Genomic DNA, 20,500 nt, shown 5'->3' with positions numbered 1-20,500 from the left:
ATGCATGGAAGGCTATCTGAGGAGTATCTCCCTCTGCACTGTTTTGTATACAAAGGAGCGACATAAGAGAATGTCTGACGGTGAGCTAAGTCTTCCACAATGACATTTTCACAAAATATTTTTTTAGAAAGCAATCTACACCAAACATACAGGTACTCAAAATAGCTGAAATAGGCCTAGTTTTGAAAATATCTATTTACATGTGATGTCTCTCTTTCTCTCCCTCTCTCTCTCTCTCTCTCTCTCCCACCCAGCCACAGACTCCAGCGTTGATCTATCTGGAATATACTTTGTGCGTGAACAAGGGGTTCATTGTCACGGTCTGCTAACGTGGAACCCCAAACTGATAGACACATAACAAGGTCATCATTCATTAGCATTTTAACAATTCCTTCAGCTATGACACCGTATCATGTGAATTCATTATCACACAGGCCCACAGCTCATCCAGCCACCTATTAGTGACGCCAATTAGTTTACTGGGACGGCTTATGTGTTTGCAAATAGGGCCCAAAGACTGAACCGGCCAAGCTTTTTTTCATGTCCATTCTCCAATGAAAGCCATTTGAGAAGAGGTCTCTCTCCCAAAGAAAGGCTTAGTCTGTGAAAAGTTATAATTTTCTTGTGAAATCTGAATGTATATTTTATAATAAAGGTTTAGAAGGACATATATTTATTGCTTAAGCATTTTATTTGAACCTTTTTGATCCCTACACTTGCACTTTGCCCTTAAAATAGTACAAAACGTATTGCCTCTTTTCCAAGACAGAGGGGAAAAGGTTATTCAAGTTTACCTTGAGCAGCATTTGCACATCGTGTTGAGAGTCTTTTCTTATTTAATTCTGCACACAGTTGTGCTGGCTTATTTTGAGTACAATTGCAGCGGCGCATTAAAATGAGACAACTCGTTAATACACAAAGTCGCCAGTAGAAGAGGAGACCGGTTCTTTGTGAGCACATGCAACATCACGTTTATTGTTAATGACAACATAAGGGTGAAACAGGGGCACTTCATTTGCTCATGAAGACATGCAATGTGTTTTGTTTCTGATAAAGGCGTATGCTGCATGATGGGAGGGACTGCGTATTTTAATCAGTTTCGCTGTTTAAGATAAAAAAAAAAAAAAAAAAAAAAAGTCAGGTTTTCCTCATGCATGAAGAAAACAAGTGGGCTCTGCTAAGCCACAAAACACAAAAGAAGTGCTGAGGACTGCAAGACATCCTTTTATATATTACACAATGTTATGAAACTCCATTATGGGTATCTAATGTGTCAGTCAACTCCCTAGAAATGACAAAATTCCATCCAATGCTTCTTTTGCTTCTTCCTCTTTTCAGAAAGTATTCAGTAAAACTTAAAAGTTCTGTGGGAATCAGCTATATGTGACATTACAAAGTGCACAGACACCTTCGCCTGTGCCTCTCCTACGTTGACACCCCCAGCCAGGTGCTAGAGACTCCGACTCTCTGAGCCTGCCTCGCTCTCATTTGGGTTTTGTCCCCTCCAAACATGTAGAAAAAGAACTGTTAACCACTGCACCACCGTGTCACCTTATTTTATTTTGCTCACAATGAATCATGCTTGGCCGCTCACCTGGAGTTGGTGGGTGGGCGGGCGATAAAGAACTGAAACTGACTGAAACTTGACATTTGAAATGTAGAGGTCAAGCTATGTGTCAAACAAGCAGTGCGTGGCATGTGTTTCCGTTCATACTGCTAATTATAACCCTTTTTCAAACAATAATTCAGCTCTGAGCAAACTGACAACATTGAAACTGTCTTCATTTCAACATTTAAAAAGAAAATGTTTCAGTCTAAGCAGCCAAAGAAAACCGCTGGAAAACAAACGTTGCCCTTCCTGTCAAGGTGCTTGCACCTGCTCACGTCAGCTCCGCCCATAGAAAAAAAAAAGAAAAACTTCCGCTGGCACCACCGCTGCCCCGGCTGGCTGGACTACAGCTCCCAGGCCGCACTGCGCGGCCAGCCACTCTCTCTAGCTGCGCCAGACTCACGGAACCAGTCTGCTTGGCCCAGCACAGCACAACACAGCAGCGCCTTCCTGTCTTTCCGCCGCCACCGCTGCTGCTGCTGCTGTTGTTGCCTGGTGGTGTCAACCTCCGCCGACGAGAGAGAAGACACATCCCTCCCCGCTTCCTTCGCTCCAGGGGGCCGCTTTCCAGTTCGCCTCCACTCCCCGTCTCTCGCCCCGGCACCATTGGCTTCCGCGCCGTGCCAGTCAACTCGCCTCCGTCTTCCTCTCCTCTTCCTCCTCCTCCCTCTCCTTCTTCTTCTTCTTCAGCTGCTGCCGCCGCCGCCGCTGCTGCTCACCCAGCCCCGAGTTGAGCAGCAGCAGCAACAGCTTCGGAAACATCTGGCCGCCGCCGCCGCTGCACAGCGCCGCCGCCGCCGCCGCTAGACTCCCTCTGGCTCCCCCCTCCGCTCTCCAACGGCAGCCTGTTATGGAAATGAGTCGAAAGTCAATCTAGTTCCAGTCTGCGGTGGAAGTGAAGGAGGGGTGCTCGGACCAGAGCAGAGAGAGGGGGCGCGGGGCAGAAGAACTGGACCTGGACCGACCGGGGAGCGAGCTGGGGAAGACGCCCGGACCGTGTTTGCCTGTAAGTGCCGCCGCTGGTTCCGGGAGTCCCGGGCTTTTGGAAGGAGGGAGGGAGAGGGAGAGAGGGAGAGAGAGAGTGGCGGCGGCGGTTGGTGTTGGTGGTGTTGGTGTTTTATGGAGGTGGGGTGGGAAGACGAGAAAAGTAGCTAAACCTGCCCCCCTTTAGCACGGCTGCTGTGTTGATCTCCACGCAGCCGTAGTTGCCATGTTAGCCGTCCTTCCGCGGTTGTTTGAGCAGCTGTTGTCATATCGCCGGGGCCCTCCGGAGCAACTGTGAGATAGCTCGGTGCTGCTCGGCTCTTCGCCCCGACTTTTGTTAGCCGCCGCCAGGCTACAGCTAGCTGCGTGGGTCCGCTGGTGTTTCGGCGTGACTCGGTAGCTTCTCTCTTCTCCACCCCTCTGGTGCTTTCTTGTTGTGTCGTGTGTGTGTGTGTGTGTGTGTGTGTGTGTGTGTGTGTGTGTGTGTGTGTGTTTGTTGGTTTTTTTTTGTTTGTTTTTTTTAAACCTCCCTTGGTGGGTTTTTAGTTTGTTTGCTATCCGTTTTCTTACCCTCACACCTTTTACTCTTGACTTTTCAGGCTAATTTTCTCGCCTCCTCCAGCGGTGACAAAACTATCAACAATATAAATTCAGGCGCTTGGATTTTTGGATTCAAAAGCAATCTGTGATGAATACAGAAGCTGCCACGGTATTAACATCAGTCGGTCCGGCACGGTCCGCACAGAACCGGTCCACTGTAATTAAAGATGCTGGGGGGGAAGTTAATTGAAACCCACGTCTGGTGAATTCATGTTTCCGTTCGAAAAGGATTGTTGGCCTTTGAAAAGTGTTCAATGTGTCACTCCAGTGGGAAACCTTATTAAAGGCTTTACAACCACATCATCAGGAACAGAGTCGTTCTTGACCTGAACGTGTGTTGTCACATATTAACAACAACCCAGACTCAAAAACAAATAAATAAGTACATGTTAATTGGCTTGCAGCTTGTCTGTCACACAAGCGTAATAACCACGTTAACGTCATCAACCGAGTTAAAGAAGTGCTTAAAATTTCCGTCTAATGTGACGTTTTAAAACGTGGACGTGCGTCTCATTGGAAAATGAAAGTGTTCCTTTAAAGAAACTCCAAAGTGCTGAGTGTTTGGGGGGTGGGGGGAGTCGCACGCTCCCAAAGCACGGCAGTGTCACTCACTCTTTGCAATAAAGTTTCTCACCGTCTTATTAAAGGCCCTCGCAGCTTTTGTCCACCATTTGCGCTCATTAGGTTCTTTGTCTATGACTTGTTCCCATTGTCCCCTCATTTCATTCTTGTCCTCAGCCGCCGCCACCACCGCCCCTCTCCCCAAACTGCAGTTGTCCGACATGTCCCAGCAGCAGCAGCAGCAGCGGTGGTGGAGGAGGAGGAGGAGGAGGAGGAGGAGGAGGAGGAGGAGGGGGTACGGGGAGGGGGTTGATAGATAGAAAAATGAATGAATGAGCGAGCGAGCGCATGAATACAAGACAAGGCAGCGGCGCTGGAGCGTAAACAAGTGGAAAACAATATCAGCTGCATGTGTCTGTCAGTTGCAAAATGTGCGGCCGTGGCCTTTGTTTGTGGTGGAGGCGGTGGGTGGTGGTGGTGGTGGTGGTGGTGGTGGGGTCTTCAGAGAGTCGCAGCAACTCTGAAAAAATACCTTGCTCAAACTTTTACCCCCTTTCTTTCTCGTGTCTAGTGCCGTCTGTACAGGGCCGTCAGCTGGTGCGTGAACTCTAAATTCTCCCCCATCTTTTTGGAGTTTTTTGTGTTATTTTTTTTTTTATTTTTCTCATCCCGCCGAGAAGAAAACGGGCAAAAATCGGCGGCGCCGGCGAGAGGGAGATTTTGCGTTGCGGCGGCGTCGGTGTTGGTTGGAATGAAAGAGGAGTCTGGTGGCAGGAGTGTAGAGGAGGCAGCATATGGCTGTAGAAAGAGCACAGCTGGAGGTAGCATCTCCATCTGAGGATGATGTCAGAGCAGCTGACAGGCTGCCATCCACCCCACCTCTTCCTCCTCCTCCTCCTCCTCCACCCCTCCCCACTCCTTTATTGTGAGTCTCAGCGGCAGCCTGGGAGAGTTAGCGCGCTGTGTGCCTGCGTGTGTGTGTGTGTGCGTGTGTGCGTGTGGCTGCCGATCAGCGCCAGTTAGGAGGAGGGAGGGAGGGAGGGTGGGAGGGAGTGAGCGAGGGAGGGAGGGGGAGGAGGAGGAGGAGGAGGAGGGAAGTGGTATCTCGTTCCCCCTCCAACATCTCCTCCACTTTGCATCTGTCCTTCGCAGTTTGAACAGTGTGGGCTTTTTTTTTTTGCCTGCCTCCCTCTTCTTCTCTTCTTCTCTTTTCTGCTACCCACTCATTGATTCAGAGAGAGCGAGCAAGTGAGGGAGCGTGCGAGGAAAGGAAAAAGCAAGAAGGAGAAGCAAGATAGATAGATAGATAGAGATAGAGAGATAGAGCCATTTGCCAGAGCCAGGGGGACTCCAGCTATTCTGCCACAGTGGAGTTAATCAAGTTGATGCGTACTGCTGCAGGTATGGTTCTCGTCTGGCTGTGTGTGTGTGTGTCTGTGTGTGTGTGTGTCAGCGAGCGGCTGCGTGTGTGTGTGTGAGGGGTGGCGGCAGCGGCGGAGTCATTGTTTTGTTGTGGGGATCACTCGTGTGTCAGCGCGCCCTCAGCGCTGCAACTAGTTCAACTCACTCACACTGTTGCTGACGGGTTCAGCACCCAGAGTTCAGCACCCGGAGTTCTGGATCGTAGTCCAGGACTGTAGTTCAGGACCGTAGTTCTGGATCTTAGTTCAGGACCGCAGTTCAGCACCCGGAGTTCAGCACCCGGAGTTGTGGATAGTATAGTTCAAGACTGTAGTTCTGGACCATAGTTCAGCACTGCAGTTCAGCACCACAGTTCAGGGCTGTGGTTCAGCACCGTAGTTTAGGACACGGCGCCACTCCACTGCCAGCTCCCTCTTTTTAAAAAAAAAAAAAAGAAAAAAAAAAAACTTTGTAAGACTGAAAACATGTGTTCCAAACTTTGCTTAATTTATGTGTTTTTTCACGTTGGCGCGTTCAGCACGTCCAGATCTGTAGAGCTTTATTTGTTCCTTTTATTCTTGTTTCATTTTAAAAAGGATGACTTGTGTGTTACAAGTGGGGGGAAAAGTTGAGAAGAGATTTTAACAGAGAAAAAAAAAAAAAGTTTTTTTTTTCAAGTGAATCGTAACATTAAATTCAAGGGAATAAATCTAAAATAATTTCTTTCAATATTTTTTTTTAAAAAGAAAGTTGCTCTTTCAATCCCTCCCCTCAACCCCACACCACAGCCCGTCTTTTAAATCCCTTTAATTAAATCCATTTTGCTGTACATACTAGAGAGCATGTGCGCTTCGCACACCCCCCTATTTTTTTCTTTTTTTTTCTCCCCCCTTCTCCTTCTTCTTTTTCTTCTTCTTCTCTTCCTCCTCCTCCTCCTCCTCCTCCTGTCGGCTGGAGTGGAGGAGACTAATTTAGAAGTTGCAGATTTGAGCTGCCTGAATTGGCTAGACAGCTGTAATCGCACTCCCTCCTAGTCTTAATCTCTTTATCTGGCTAGCAGCTGCCATATGGCCCCCGTCAGCTGGATCAGATGTGGGTAAGCCTCCCTCCCTCCCTCCCTCCGTCCGTCCCTCTCTCTCTCTCTCCGTCCCCGGCCGTCCCTCCCTCCCTCTCTCTCTGTCTCTCCCTCACCCTCTGTCCCTGTCTGTGTGTGCGTGGCCCCGGACCCCAGCCCAGGCGGGTTCCGGGTGAGGGGCTCCTGCCCTCCTGAACCTCCACCGCCACCACCACCACCACCTCCACCTCCTCCTCCTCACCGCCAACGCCCCGTCTTTATTTTTAGCCATCTTTAAGGATTAGGATTGATGCTGTGACGAGCAGGGCACTTACAGTGATTGTACTGTAAATCTTCTCTTCTGGGTGGTGGAGGTGGGGGGGGGGGGGGGGTCGAAGAGGGCAGTTTCTACTATGGGGCGGATGTGTGTTGTTGGGTTTTTCCTTGTAAGATTCAGACGGTGTGTGTGTGTGTGTGTGTGTGTGTGAGTGACGGACAGTGTGTGTGTGTGTAAGGGAGGAGGGGACAGAGGGGGTTTGGCTGGACAGAGGAGGTGGGAGGGGTGTGTGTGTGGGTGGGTGGGAGGTGGTACACCCTTGTCCCTGTAAGCCCCCCCCCTCCACCACCCAACCCTCATTAAAAGCAGTCTGAAGGAGCCGAGCGAGCGAGCGCGCACACACACACACACACACACGCACATTTTGCACAATTGCGCGTACGCACGCACACATACACACACACACACACACACACACACACACACACACACACACAGACGCAGGCGGGCGGGCGGGCGGGCTTGACATTTTTCGGGGGGTTCGGCTTCATTCAAATGAGGTGATTTAACTGCGGTGGTTAACACGGCGCCGAGCGGGACCAATGTATTTTCTCAGGCGGGACAAATCGACTTGGTTAACAGGTGGGACTTTTTTTTTTTTTCTTCTTCTTTTTTTTTTCTCCGCCGTCGCTTCACGTTTTTTATCTGATTATTTGCTTTTTTATCATTTATTCAATTTCAAGTCGGTCGTGCCTTTTTTTCCCCCATTTTTCTTCACTTCTCAGCAGCAGGTTTTTATTGCCTCCAACTGGTTTAATCTCTCATCTTAACACTGCGGGTTAAACAAGGGACAAGCCGTCTTGCTTTCTTTCTTTTTTTTATTTATTTATTTATTTATTATTTTTTTTTTTTTGAACCGCTGCTATTTCAATTGGACGCCGACTCCGCTCGCTCGCCCGCTTGCTCCCTCGCTCGACTTAGCCTGTGGAGGTGGACGCGGGAGGTGGGCCGGCACTTAGTGTTGTTTGCGCACGGCCGTGCACGTACGCGAAGGACAGCGTGTGCGGCTGAAAGCCGGTTACCTAAAAGGTTCCGTGCCAGGCCAGGCCAAAGTGGGTTAATAAATAAAAATAACCGGCGTAGGAGCAGCGACGGACGGTCCAGCAGTGCAGAGCAGAGCAGAGCAGGGAGGAGGAGGAGGAGGAGGAGGAGGAGGAAGTTGGAGAAGGAAGGAGAAAAAAGCAGGAGACGAGTCGCTGGTGGCTGGTGGCTCACCTGAGAGGAAGTCCTTCAGGCTGCTGGAAGAAACAGACAGCCAGTCATCAGTGCGGCCACAGTCGAATAATATACATTGGTTTATGAATGAACATTTCTGATTTTTTTCTTTGCAAATTTAGAATAATTGGAAATATCCGCGTCCTTCAGGTTTGTCGCGTGGGGGGAAAGTTGTGCGCTGCTGCTTTTGCTGCTTCCTCGATGGTGAATTCCACCACAGGCAGGATCGTAGTTCCTTAGGGTAAATCTCAGTGAGGGCGTGAAAATAATGAAAAGCGTATCATTTCTTTATTTTCCGTATTTTTATCTCTTATTTTTGTTCTGCCAGTGCAGAAGCAGATGTTGAAAACGGACGGATGGATTTTTATTTTGTCGTTTCCATTTCAAATAGTTCCTCGTTCTTGATTCCAGATTTTCCAGTTTCTTCGCCAACTCCTCGTCTCCCGGTGCGTCGTGTGTTTTCCTTATTTGCAGCGTGGTGTTTTTTCATGCTCGCTGTCCATCGTCCACGCCGTTTGTCTTCTCCGTCATTGCGTACCTGTGCGCGCGTGTTTGTTCTGGGTCTCCGTTCAGCTTCTCTGCCTCTATTTTAATTTGTCTTGTCGGGGGGGAGCTGTCGACGCTGCTGCACCGTCAACAGAGTCAACTGAGATTTTATGTTGAAAAATGTGTTAAAATCTTTTGATTCTTCATCGAAATTTTACCATCAAAATCCTATCACGTCTTTTGATTTTTGCAGTGAATTGCAACTGCAAAATAAAAATAAAAGCAGTCAATTTTTTTGAAAAGTCAATTTTATACTGAAACATCAATTGTAATAATGTCTTTTCCTTCCCACCCTCTGCCCGTGTGTGTGTGTGTGTGTGTGCGGCTGCAGGTTATGAGGACGGCAGGATGGAGTTCCCCGACCACAGCAGGCATCTCCTCCAGTGTCTGAGCGAGCAGCGGCACCAGGGCTTTCTGTGCGACTCCACGGTGCTGGTGGGCGACGCCCAGTTCCGGGCGCACCGCGCCGTGCTGGCCTCCTGCAGCATGTACTTCCACCTCTTCTACAAGGACCAGCTGGACAAGCGGGACGTGGTGCACCTCAACAGCGACATCGTGACGGCTCCAGCCTTCTCGCTGCTGCTGGAGTTCATGTACGAGGGCCGGCTGCAGTTCCGCGAGCTGCCCGTGGAGGACGTGCTGGCGGCCGCCAGCTACCTGCACATGTACGACATCGTCAAGGTGTGCAAGAAGCGGCTGACGCGGCTCAAGGAGGACGGCGGCGGCGGCGGCGGCGGCTCCAGCGGCTCCGACAAGGCCGACAGCCAGTCGGAGGGCGGCTCGCCGGGGCGCGCGGCCAGCGACGAGGACGAGGACGCCAAGGTGGGGGCGGGGGAGGGGGAGGGCGATGACGACGGGGAGGGGGAGGGGGCGCTGTGGCTGCGGCTGCCGTCGTCCGAGCGGCCCGACACGCCCGCCGCCAGCAGCAGCCCGCCGTCGCACCCGCACCTCGGCGACAGGGCGAAGCTGCTGTCGCCCGCCGGCAGCCCCGGCAGCTCCAGCGGCTCCTTGAGGTCCCGCTGCTCGGCCGGGTCGCACCGGTCGCGGCCCGGCGGCCGGCGGGGGAGGGGCAGCAGCAGGCGGCCGTCCAACGACGCCGCCAACAACGCCAGCGACTGCGTCCTGGACCTGTCGGTCAAACCCGCCCAGCAGCAGCAGCAGCAGCTGAACCAGCAGGTGGCGTTCTTCAGTGGGGCGGCCACGCCCGACAGCCTGCAGAGCCCGCTGGGCGTGCGGGTGAAGGTGGAGAAGGGCTCGGCCTCGGACGAGGAGGAGGAGGAGGTGGTGGGGGTGGTGGGCGTGGGGGGGCTGGCGGTGGGCGGGGCCTTCGACATGGAGCACAGCGGCCTGGCCAAGGTGGCCAACGGGCTGCTGGGCCACCAGGGGGCGGTGCTGGGCGTGGGCCCGCTGTCGGCCCAGCGCAGGCTGGGCCTGGAGGCGCACCTGTCGGCGCTGCGCGAGGCCTCGCTGGCCTCGGAGCTGGAGCGCCACGACCACAAGGTGGCGCCGGCGGCCGACGACGACGACCACCACGACCAGGACGACGACGTGCTGCTGGGCGACGGCGGCGAGCGCGGCGGCGGCGGCCCCGACGGCGCCCTGCTGCCCTACGTGTCGGGCATGCTGCCGCCGCCGCACCACCACACCCAGATCTTCATGTGCCCGCTGTGCAGCAAGGTCTTCCCGGCGCCGCACGTCCTGCAGCTGCACCTCAGCTCGCACTTCCGGGAGCAGGAGGGCGTGCGCGGCGGCAAGGCGGCGGGCGGCGGCGGCGGCGACGTCAACGTGCCCACCTGCACCATCTGCAGCAAGACCTTCTCCTGCATGTACACGCTGAAGCGGCACGAGCGGACGCACTCGGGCGAGAAGCCCTACACGTGCGCCACGTGCGGCAAGAGCTTCCAGTACTCGCACAACCTGAGCCGCCACGCCGTGGTGCACACGCGCGAGAAGCCGCACGCGTGCAAGTGGTGCGAGCGCCGCTTCACGCAGTCAGGCGACCTCTACCGCCACATCCGCAAGTTCCACTGCGAGCTGGTCAACTCGCTGGCGGTGAAGAGCGAGCCGCTGGCGCTGCCCGCCGTCCGGGACTGGGCCATGGAGGACAGCTCGCAGGACCTGTGGAAGTAGCCCCGCCGCCGCCGCTGCTGGTGGGGGGGGCTGGGGAGGTGGTTGGGGTGGGGGCGGGGGGGTTCATATCTGGAGGGAAGGTTGGGGTAACGTGGGGGCGGGTGGGTTGGAGCGGAGTCCCGTTATTTGTCGCAAAGATCTCGTTCGATTGCACTTTAATAGCACATGAAAATGTTACTACTGACTTTTGGTTTTTTATTTCTTCTTTTTGCTGTTTGGGGTCTTTTTTTCTTTTTCTTTTTTAAATTTTTATTCCTCTGTCGGGTTGCTTGCGGAAGCGCATTGCTGTCACACTAGAGTTGAAACGTCGTAACGTGAAAATATCAAGTTATTTCGTGACATTTTCGCGTTATTTCGGGATCATTTTCACATCATTTCGTGATCGTTTTCAGATTATAACGTGAAAAAACTATCACGTTATTTTGTGAAACCTGCACGTCACAGTGTGAAAATGATCATGAAATAACGTAAAAAAAAAAAAAAGAAAAATCATCATGAAATAACGTGATAGTTTCACGTTTTAATGTGTTTCTTTTCTTCATCTCAGACACTCAAACACATCAGAGCGTCTCGCTCCTAAATGAGAAAAGTCAACCTAAAAACAAACAAACCAACAAGCGCTGCAGGAGTTCAGGTCAAACACACTGGAGAGAATTAAAAAGAAAGAATCGTTCACTAAAGCAGCAGACAGACAGACGGACAGACAGACACACACACACGCAGAGTTTGGGAGAAACTATGTGCGTGTTGGTGCGCTCGTGTTTGTGTGTGTGCATGTGTGATTCTGCACTACTCTGGAAAAAGAAAGAAAGAAGAACTGACACACACACACTAAAGACCCGAGAAAATGCTCCTATTAGCACGTGCGTGAGTGCGCGAGTGTGGTTTTTTTTTTTTGTTTTTTTTTTTATTTTGTGCGCGTCGCTTTTCATTTGTTTGGCGTGGTGCGTTCAGGGTACAAATCTGGCTGACGGACGGACGGACCGATGGCACTCATGCAATGCACAGCCTCCTTTTATTTCACCTCAAATCAATTTGAAGTATTTTCTAAAAATGAAAAGACCTTTACAAATTATTCTAATATTAATTATTATTATTATTATTATTATTATTATTGTTATGAATAGATTTTTTTTTCTTAAATGTAGCTGGCAGTCTTTAAAAACATCTCTTGTTCAAAAGGTATTTAATTTAAGGTTGTTGTATATTGTTCTGCTATAGTTTCTAGAACTTTAATCCGCTACAAGTTTTTTTTTTAAATTAATATTATTATTATTATTATTATTGTTATTATTATTAATATTATTATTTTGTTACTTTTTTGTAATGGGACCTGCTGTTGTTGCATGACGTCCAACTTGTATATTTTTAAAATGGAAAAAAAATGTGAATTTGCTGTATTACTGTACACATTGTAAGTGATCAAATATTTGGCAACAGGCTTTTTGTTTCCTTTCTCCTTTTTCTTTGTGAATACTACTACTACTCCAGGGTGCGGTCTGTTGAAAAACTGAATATTATTCTCGCCACTATGGGGGGAGAAAAAAATGCATGAACATTTTTTTTTTTTTTTTTTTTTTTCGTCTTAAAACATTTTGAGTTGCGGGGTTTTTTTGTCAGTTTTGGGTTTTTTTTTGTCGTATCGGGAGGTGGAAACATTGAAACACGATTTCAAACAACGTGTTCATTTTCCGTCGCTGGGCTCCTACAAGAATGTTACCGAATGTGATTTCCTGGCTGGATGTCGAAGCGTTACGATGAAGCCTGTGTCTATATGCACTGATCTTTCCGTGTGTGTGTGTGTGTGTGTGCGTGTGTGTGTGTGTGTGTGTGTGTGTTTGGCTTGGTTGTTACCGGTCGAATTAACCTGCTGAAAAATCTGCGTCGTCCACCGAGCACTTCCTGCTTCTCCTCAGGCGTAACAACCCCCCCCCCCCCCCCCCAACCTTCCTCCACCTGCCCCACCCGTGAGTTTTTCTACTTTCATTCTAAGCCCATGAGCCCACCTAAACTTCACATGCAAGGTTGTGTTTGTGTGTGTGTGTGTGTGTGTTTGTGCGTGCGTGCGTGCGCAAAAAACCCAACACAATCCTCGCTGGGACGGGAATTGGCTCGAAAACTGAAAAAAGCACCTTTTAAGCGGAAAAAAGACACAAAATCAAGAGTTTTTTTTTTATTTTCTTGTTTTTTTGGTCCTGAAAAAGATGCCTTTATTGCATTTATTTAATGATAATAACACTTTTTTTGGGGGGGGGACGCAGTGGACGTGTTTGATACTGTAGAGCATTTGGGGAAACAGTTGTTTCAAACGATGTATACATTTGTGGAAATTTATCAGGCAGTGATGTCTTAGCTGGGTGTTTTTGTGTATGTGAATGTCTGGGTTTCTCTCATTGTCCGTATCGGGGGGTTTTTCTTTCCTTCTCAGAATGCAAAATGATGCTCTGGCGTTCATACAATCCCCCCCGACCCCTTAAAAAATAAAACCCCCAATCAGATGTAGAGATGCTGAGATTGAGCGGCTCCAGCTTAGTTCTAGTTCTCGTCCTCTCTTGCGTTCATGTGCAAGGTGTTGCGAGCCAGTCAGCAGGTGCAGCAGTTTTCTTGCGCTGCATCTTTTTTTTTTTTTCAGTTTCTTGAAAAAAAAAAGAAAAGAACTCAGTTTCTTCACTGGCAGCGTCTTGGTCACATTCGCACTCCATCCTGCTTTTTTTTTTTGGTTTTGTTTTGTTTGTTCAATTACTGCTGTTAAAATCTCTATATATTATTTTTGTTCCTCTGGTTGTACTTGACCGCCTTAAACTGCTGTTTGTCCAGGCTGTTTTTTTTTTCTTATGATAATTCTGATGATAATTTTTTTTTCTATCGGTGCAAAGTGTGTGTGTGTGTGTGTGTGTGTGTGTGTGTGTGTGGTGGAGCAAATGGGGAGTGACGTCAGAAATGCTCAGAGAGGCTGTGAAACAAACCGACACCACCACCCCCTCCCCCCAATGAAACATCTCCATCTTAAGCTACTTGAAATTTTTGAAGAAGGGGTGAGATTTTCCTTTTTATTTTCATTATTATTATTATTGTTTGTTTGTTTTTTTGTTTTTTTTGTTTTTTGTTTTTTTTTTGAGGTATAAAAATAAAATGTTCAAATGTCAAAGACAGTTTATGGAAAAAGCAGGTGGGCGGGGGAGGGCGGGTTGTGAACTGAGTTTTTGTTTTTGAAAAAGGACAATCACTGTCTGTGGGGGATGAAAAAATAAAATAACAAAAACGCAAAAAAAAAAAAAACAAGCAGATTTTGATTCAGATATATTTACTCCCTGTTGAGATTAAAATATTTCCGTTGCTCTTTTTTTAACGTTTTCTTTTTCCAGATTTAGTCATTTTAGCTTCGACAATCATAGTTGGTTGATCTCCTGTTTTGTTTTGTTTTTCTCTCAAGGGGAGTAAATTCTAATTGTGTTTAGTTTTGTAATTTTTTGGCGTGCTGTTGTTGACATTTTTAAATTGTGTGCAAATTGCAATAAATTATAAGAATCTTGAAATTCAACAAGCGTGTGACGAGCGTCTGCTTTGTTTTTTCATTTTCTTCCCTCTCACTCCGGCGGCGCTCGCGGCTCGGCTCTTACGTAACAATCTGCCTTATTTTTTATTTTTATCTGCAAAAAAAAAAAAAAGGAAAAAAAAAAGAAGCAGTTTTCCTGCTCAGGTAAATGCTGACATCCCCCTTTTAAATCCCCTGTGGTCCGAATGGCAACCGTATCGTAGAATCAGCGTAGATGAATTCGAGAAAGACGAAGCCTCAGTCTGCAGGAGGCTCCTTCCTCAATGACTTGTGGTGTGGGTGGAAGGTGTGTGTGTGTGTGTGTGTGTGTGTGTGTGTGTGTGTGTGTGTGTGTGTGTGTGTGTGTGTGTGTGTGCATGCGCGCATGACTCCCGTTATATCTGGCGCAAGGTGTGGGCTGCGTTCAAGGCGCAAAACTGTGCAGCAGCTTGTCACTGAGATTTAACACACACACACACACACAGTGCCCCCCTCCCCCACCCATCCAAAGCTCCTCAAGTACATTTTCCAGTAAAGAAATCAGCTTTAGCTAATGTATTGCTGCTTGGTAAACCTGGTCCGTCCAGAAGCCTTCAAAGCCCCGGCGCTGTGAGGCCGCCGCGGAGGAGCAGCAGCAGCGATCATCAGGCCACAGATGGCCTCTCCAGTAAGCCCCCCCCCCCCCCCTCCCGAGCCCCCCAACCCAACCCAACCCCCCTGATGCACACACTCACGCGATAAGCTCACTCGTAATCTTTACGAACTACTGAAGAATGGCCATTATTGGTTTGAGGAACCGGCTTTGCCCACTTACTGAGACTCGCAGGGGTGTCAAACTCAAACACGTGCAGTGGGGACAACATTGATATTTATTGCAACAACAAAAAAAAACCTCATCCAGATATGACAGTGGACCTTTTCATGAGATACGTGCTTATCATCAGAAAATGAAAGACTATAGCCCAGGCATGGGCAAACTACAGCCCGGGGGCCACATGCGGCCCGTTAAGCTTTTTAATCCGGCCCGCCGAACTTCAAGGAATGATATTAATAGTCAGTCAGTCAGTCATAAATTAGCTGTATTTTATCAATTTTGTCAGTGTTTTAAGAGTCATTTCAATAAAGAGCTGAACACAGTGGGGCTTCAAAGACATACATTTTGTCGTTGATTTTCAATTAACATTAAAGCAACATGTTTTCTACACATCCCATGATATATTTTTTCCTCCTATATGAGGTGGCTCCATCCATCTGCTGCTGCTCCGGCCCCCTCTGTCACATTTTAGAACCCATTGTGGCGCCACCAGTCTAAAAGTTTGCACAGCCCCACTGTAGCCACTCATTTGTTTGTGTAATTAGTCAATTAGTTGGTTCATTTGTATCTGTAAAAATACACTTTTTCCAATTGACTAATGCCACCTCAATAGTTACACGTGGCTCTCAGATAAATACTCCTAATACATCCCAGTTTGGTGTTTAACCAGCTTTTGGGATTATGAATCTTGCCTTGATACCTGCGACCTCACGCAGACAGACAGCAGACACCAGGGTGATGACTGCTGCAGAAAATCCCCCACCAGCCCCTCTGTCCTCCTCTGTCCTCCTCTGCCCTGCTCCTGGTCCTGCCTGCTTGCCTGCGTGGCCGTCATTAATTGCAATCTGCAGCGTTGTTGTAAGTGAACATCTGCTTATAGACAACTGCTCTCTCCCTCTGCCGCTCCCTCTCTCTCTCTCTCTCTCTCTCTCTCTCTCTGTTTCCCTCTCTGTGTGTGCGCGTTTTTTTTTCCTTCCTGTGAATGTAGGTCATTAATTTGTTTCTGTCCTTTGTTTACTTAAGGAAGGGGGACAAAGGGGCAGCTGCAGAACCATTTGGCTGTGCCCAAGGCAGGCCAGCTCAACATGTTGGGAGGCTGAGACCAGCTTGGGCTCCTGTCTGGGGGCCGGGCCCCTGCACTCTGCCACCGCTCCCTCCTTCTTCTTTTTTTCCTTTTTTTTGGCCTTTATTTTTTTTTTACCACAAGGCAGCGGCCTCTGCCAAGCTGCCGAGAAGAGCTCACCATATACTGAGGGAGGGAGGGGGGAAGGAAGGAGGGAGAGGTGAAGATGATGGTGAAGAAGAAGGAGGGGGTGGAGGAAGAAGGAGGAGGAGGAGGAGGAGGAGAAGGAGAAGGTAGAGGATGAAAAGAAGAAGGAGGAGGAGGAGGAGGAGGAGAAGAGAAGAAGAAGATGTTGCAACTTCCAAAAAAGAAATCGCACTCGGTGCAGCTGTTGTGTCGTGTGAGGAGCGCAAGATCAACCAGCCTCCCACTGTGCTGGTGCAAGTGCGTGCGGGTGTGTGATGTACAAACAGGGAGCCAGAGAGACATCGCTTCTTGTTTGAGGAGTCTCGTCCGCATGTGCGGAAAACACAACAGCGCAACGTGTTGAACGCGCAGCTGGTACGACGCAAATTCAACTTTTTTTTTTTTACTTTTTTGGAGGTGGGGGGGTCGGCGGGTGGGGGTGGCAGAGGGGTTTGGGGGGCGGAGGGCTTTTCCAGAAGGATGCAGCACTGAGTTGTTTTGAGGAGTTTGAAGTCTCGGGGGGGGGGGGGGGGGGACTTGTTGATTTGTCTGCGAGGAAGGAAACACCTCTGAGAACTGTGGAGGAAAGAGAGAGAGAGAGAGAGAGGGAGGGAGGGGAGGGGGAGGAGCAAGGGGCAAGTGCGTGTGTGCGTGCGTGCAAGTTCGTGCGCGAGCGACGGAGGATCGTCTGCATATTTAAAAAGGAGCCCCTTTTGTCAGAGCCTGGGCACAGCAGGACAGAAGGCAGAGCAACAAGCAGGACAATACAGTGGCACTGCTGCACTGGCTGGGGGGTGAGGGAGGGGGGGGGGCCTGAGGAGGGGGGTGCATGGCGACAACGCTGGGGGGATTTTTTTTTTTTTTTTTTTTTTGGTGGCTGGGTGAGGGTCGGGGGAGTGGTCGGGGTGTGTGTGTGTGTGTGTGTGTCGGGGGGGGGGGCGTCCCAGCAAAAACCATGCATCCCATCCAGCCGCCCCGCTGCAAAGCTTCCCCTCCCCCACCCCACTCACCCCCCCCCCACATCCCCCACTCACCCCCCCCCACATCCCCCAATCACCCCCCCCCACGCACCCCCCCTCCACTCACCCTCCCCCGAAAACAAAAGGCGACGCAACTCCTCGAACTTCAATATCTGCGCGTGTGTGTGTGTGTGTGCGAGGGGAGGGGTGGAGGGGCGGTGGGCAAAACTTAACCCCCCCCCCTTCGCTCCCCCACACTACCCCACTCCGTCCCCCTCCTCCTACTGCCCTCATGCGACCGCGCAGAACCAACGTGCGCACGCTAAACACACACTCGCACGCATCCGTGTCACCCAACGCTCGTGAGGAGGAAGAAACGCAGAAACAGCACCATAGAGATATTTACACAGTTGAGTCAGTGCAACAAGGGGCCCCAGTCGTCGTACACACGCACACACACACACACGCACACACACACACACAGGCCTCCAGCTGGTGTGTCATTCGGCCCCGGACCTACAATGGGATTTAACAGTTGTTGTGCTGCCACGTGATTGTTGCGCCGCAAAAAACCCTGACAAAAAAAGGAGACAAAGATGAACGAGAGGGGGAAAAGAAGTGAAGGAGAGCTGCGAGTTTCTCTCTCTCTCTCTCTCTCTCTCTCTCTCTCTCTCTCTCGCTCTCTCTCTCTCTCTCGCTCTCGCTCTCTCTCTCTCTCTCTCTCTCTCTCGCTCTCCCAGTCAGGAAGGACTCTGACTCGTCTTCAGAGGAGTCGTTTCGGGGATGAACGGGTGGATTGATTGGATTGAAGGCGTAAGCAACAATAAAGCAGGAGAGAAGTCTCTTCATCCCACCAGCTGTGTATGTGTGTGTGTCTGTGTGTGTGTGTGTGTGTGTGTGTGTGTGTGTGTATGTGTATGTCTGTGTGTGTGTGTGTGTGATAAGGGGCATCACCAGGGTGTGTACAGGGTGTTGGTGCAGACCGCTGGCACTGGGACACATGTGCACGACTCAGCACTTTATCACAGCCGGATGTGTGTGTGTGTGTGTGTGTGTGTGTGTGTGTGTGTGTGGTGGGGGGGGTCACACAGGGAGGGTCCTTCAGTGACGCTAACTCAACCTGCCAGCACTGTGGAGATGTACAACTGTGTGTGTGTGTGTGTGTGTGTGTGTGTGTGTGTGTGTGCCAGACATCTGCTGCACCTGCCCGCTGTGTTGTACACCTGTATGAACACACACACACACACACACACACACACACACACACACACACACACACACACACACACACACACACGCTCACAGCCAGCGGTGGAAAAGTCAAGTTCACCCTCGCAAGCATCTCCCCTCCTGCAGCAAGGCATTCTGGGTAGTAACGCCTCGTGCCTGTTGGCTTAGAATACGAGGCGGAGCGCTCGACAGTTTATCAGGAGGTTGTAAACAGAGGGCTAAATCATGCTGTTTTTTGCAGGCGATCTATATGTGTGTGTGTGTGAGTGTTTCCTCTTCAGGGGGGGATAACCGATGGTGCTCCGCTGCTCCGCTGCTCCATTGAAGATCCCACAGCGGTCCTACGTGGCAAAAAATTCAAAGCTCGCTCGCCGTCCCCGCGAGCAAAAAATATTTTTTCTCTTCACAAGTCGGGAGAAGATTCAGACGGCGGCGGCGGCGGCGGCGAATCAGACGCGGCATATTGAACGATTCTCTCACGCTGCCAGCGAGTGTGTGCAGGGGAGAGAAGAAGATTATTATTATCATTATTATTAATGACAGTATGTCTGCGGCGCCATCTATTTGTCCCTTTGTCATATGGTGGGGGTCTCACCACCACACGGGGGCGACACCCAAAACACTCCTGGAGGAGGAGGAAGGGGAGGAGGAAGGGGAGGAGGAAGAGGACAAGAGGGAAGAGGAAGAGGAAGGAGAGGAGGATGAAAAGGAGGAAGAGGAGGAGGAAAAAGAGGAAGAGGGGGAGGCACACCAGAGGAGTGAACTGAGGGCAGTGTGTGTGTGCGAGCGTGCGTGCGTGTGTGTGTGTTTGTGCGTGTGTGTGTGTGTGTGTGTGTGTGCGCGTGTAAGTATGAGTGTGTGTCAACACAGAACACACGCTTGTGTGTGTGTGCCTGTGTGTATGTGTGTGTCCAAGCATGTGTGTGTGTGTGTGTGTGTGTGTGTGTGTGTGTGTTCTCTCACCCTGTGATGCCAACCTCTCCGCTCCCTCCCAGCTCTGGCCAGGCACGACCCATCTGTCACATTCCTCCTTCCATCCCTCCTTCCATCCCTCCTCCCCATCCATCCATCCATCCGCCCGCCCGCCTCCCTTCCATCCATCCCTCCCTCCGCGAAGCCGTCCTCCTCTGCCATCCCTCCTGTTCCCTCTATCTGCCTCCCTCCGTCCCTCCGTCCGTCCCTCTGTCCGTCCATCCCTCCATCCCTCCGTCCCTCCGCCCGTCGCTCTGCTCATTCTCCTCTTTCCAATCCCTCCCCGGCGACGCCAGCCGTCTCTCTCACCCACCGCCGTTTTCCCCTCACGACTGGTTTTTTCTCTACTCCACCTTTCTTTCCTTCAAAAAAAAAAAAAAAAAAAAATCGCCTCTTTAAATCTTTATTCTTCATTTTTCCGCTCGGCCGTCGTCTCAGATCGCTCGCGTCTCTCCTCCGACCTGAAGAGGTGAAAACCACAACACGCTGCCATGTCACAGACACACAAGTATTCATTAAAAAGATAACAAAAGAGGAACCGAGAGGGATTTTTTTTTCTGGTTTCTGGTTGTTTTTTTGGTTTTTTTCCCAGCAACTTGAGGTCGGTGTCGGGGGCCCGCAGGCCCCATGTAGAGCCCCGAGGCCCCCGCTGGTCCCGGCTCCACGCTGAACCAGAACCCATCCAATCTGGGCCAGAAAGACAGGGGTCCTGCCTGGGGAACTGGCACCTCCTCCTCCTCCTCCTCCTCCTCCTTCCTCTCTATGTGTGTGTGTGTGTGTGTGTGTGTGTGTGTGTGTGTGTGTGTGAGTCGTGTGGCATCAGGACTGTAGCCTGGGGTGTCCTGGCATGGCTGTGCCTTGGATTATTGAAGGCAGCTTGGGACCATCTGTATGGTGGTGGGGAAGACATGGTGAAGCAAGGAGAGGAGAGCGGGAAAAAAATAATAGTTGTTTTTTTTCCTCCTCCTCCTCCTCTCCCCTCCTCTCCCCTCCGCGGTCTTGTGTGCTCTCCAGCGCCTTTGCAAACAAAATGAAACAGTCGAATTGAGCAGCGATCCAGTCGCGTTTTGCCTTGTGAAGGGATGTTTGGAGGGGAAAATGAGGTCCTACCTGTCAGATCCCAGGCTGGACTTTGCATCGAGTGCTAATTTAGCACACGTTAGCGTGCTAAACTTCTGCGGAATCGCATACTATGTGAAAATAAAGAAATGAGCAGTGATTCTGTCGCGTTTTGCCTTGTGAAGGGATGTTTGGAGGGGAAAATGAGGTCCTACCTGTCAGATCCCAGCTGGACCACGCACAGC

The 20,500-nt window shown here is 50.4% G+C and overlaps 1 protein-coding gene and 1 long non-coding RNA gene across 3 annotated transcripts; one reads left to right on the top strand and one right to left on the bottom strand.

The window, feature by feature from the left end:
- Positions 1-944: 944 nt before the first annotated feature.
- LOC142904652 (uncharacterized) lies at positions 945-4,016 on the bottom strand. The gene is made up of 2 exons (XR_012929437.1): positions 3,828-4,016; positions 945-2,648 (listed from the first exon to the last, which is right to left on the bottom strand). It is a non-coding gene; the product is annotated as an uncharacterized LOC142904652 (long non-coding RNA).
- zbtb18 (zinc finger and BTB domain containing 18) lies at positions 1,794-10,470 on the top strand. Of its 2 annotated transcripts, none has more exons than XM_076050887.1 (2): positions 1,794-2,615; positions 8,639-10,470. In XM_076050887.1, exon 2 carries the CDS (start codon positions 8,656-8,658, stop codon positions 10,435-10,437), a length of 1,782 nt encoding a protein of 593 aa, XP_075907002.1. In that variant the 5' UTR covers positions 1,794-2,615; positions 8,639-8,655; the 3' UTR covers positions 10,438-10,470. The 2 variants fall into 2 exon arrangements, with proteins under 2 accessions (XP_075907002.1, XP_075907000.1); XM_076050885.1 differs by lacking the exon at positions 1,794-2,615 and adding an exon at positions 4,841-5,155.
- Positions 10,471-20,500: the final 10,030 nt, after the last annotated feature.

The sequence above is a fragment of the Nelusetta ayraudi genome, unplaced genomic scaffold (assembly GCF_046127955.1).
Source record: "Nelusetta ayraudi isolate G7.1 ecotype Tasmania unplaced genomic scaffold, CSIRO-AGI_Nayr_v1 ptg000130l, whole genome shotgun sequence".
In the NCBI taxonomy this organism is placed as follows: domain Eukaryota; kingdom Metazoa; phylum Chordata; class Actinopteri; order Tetraodontiformes; family Monacanthidae; genus Nelusetta; species Nelusetta ayraudi.
Note: the sequence above shows the minus strand (reverse complement) of the source record. Positions and strands in the feature narration are given on the sequence as shown.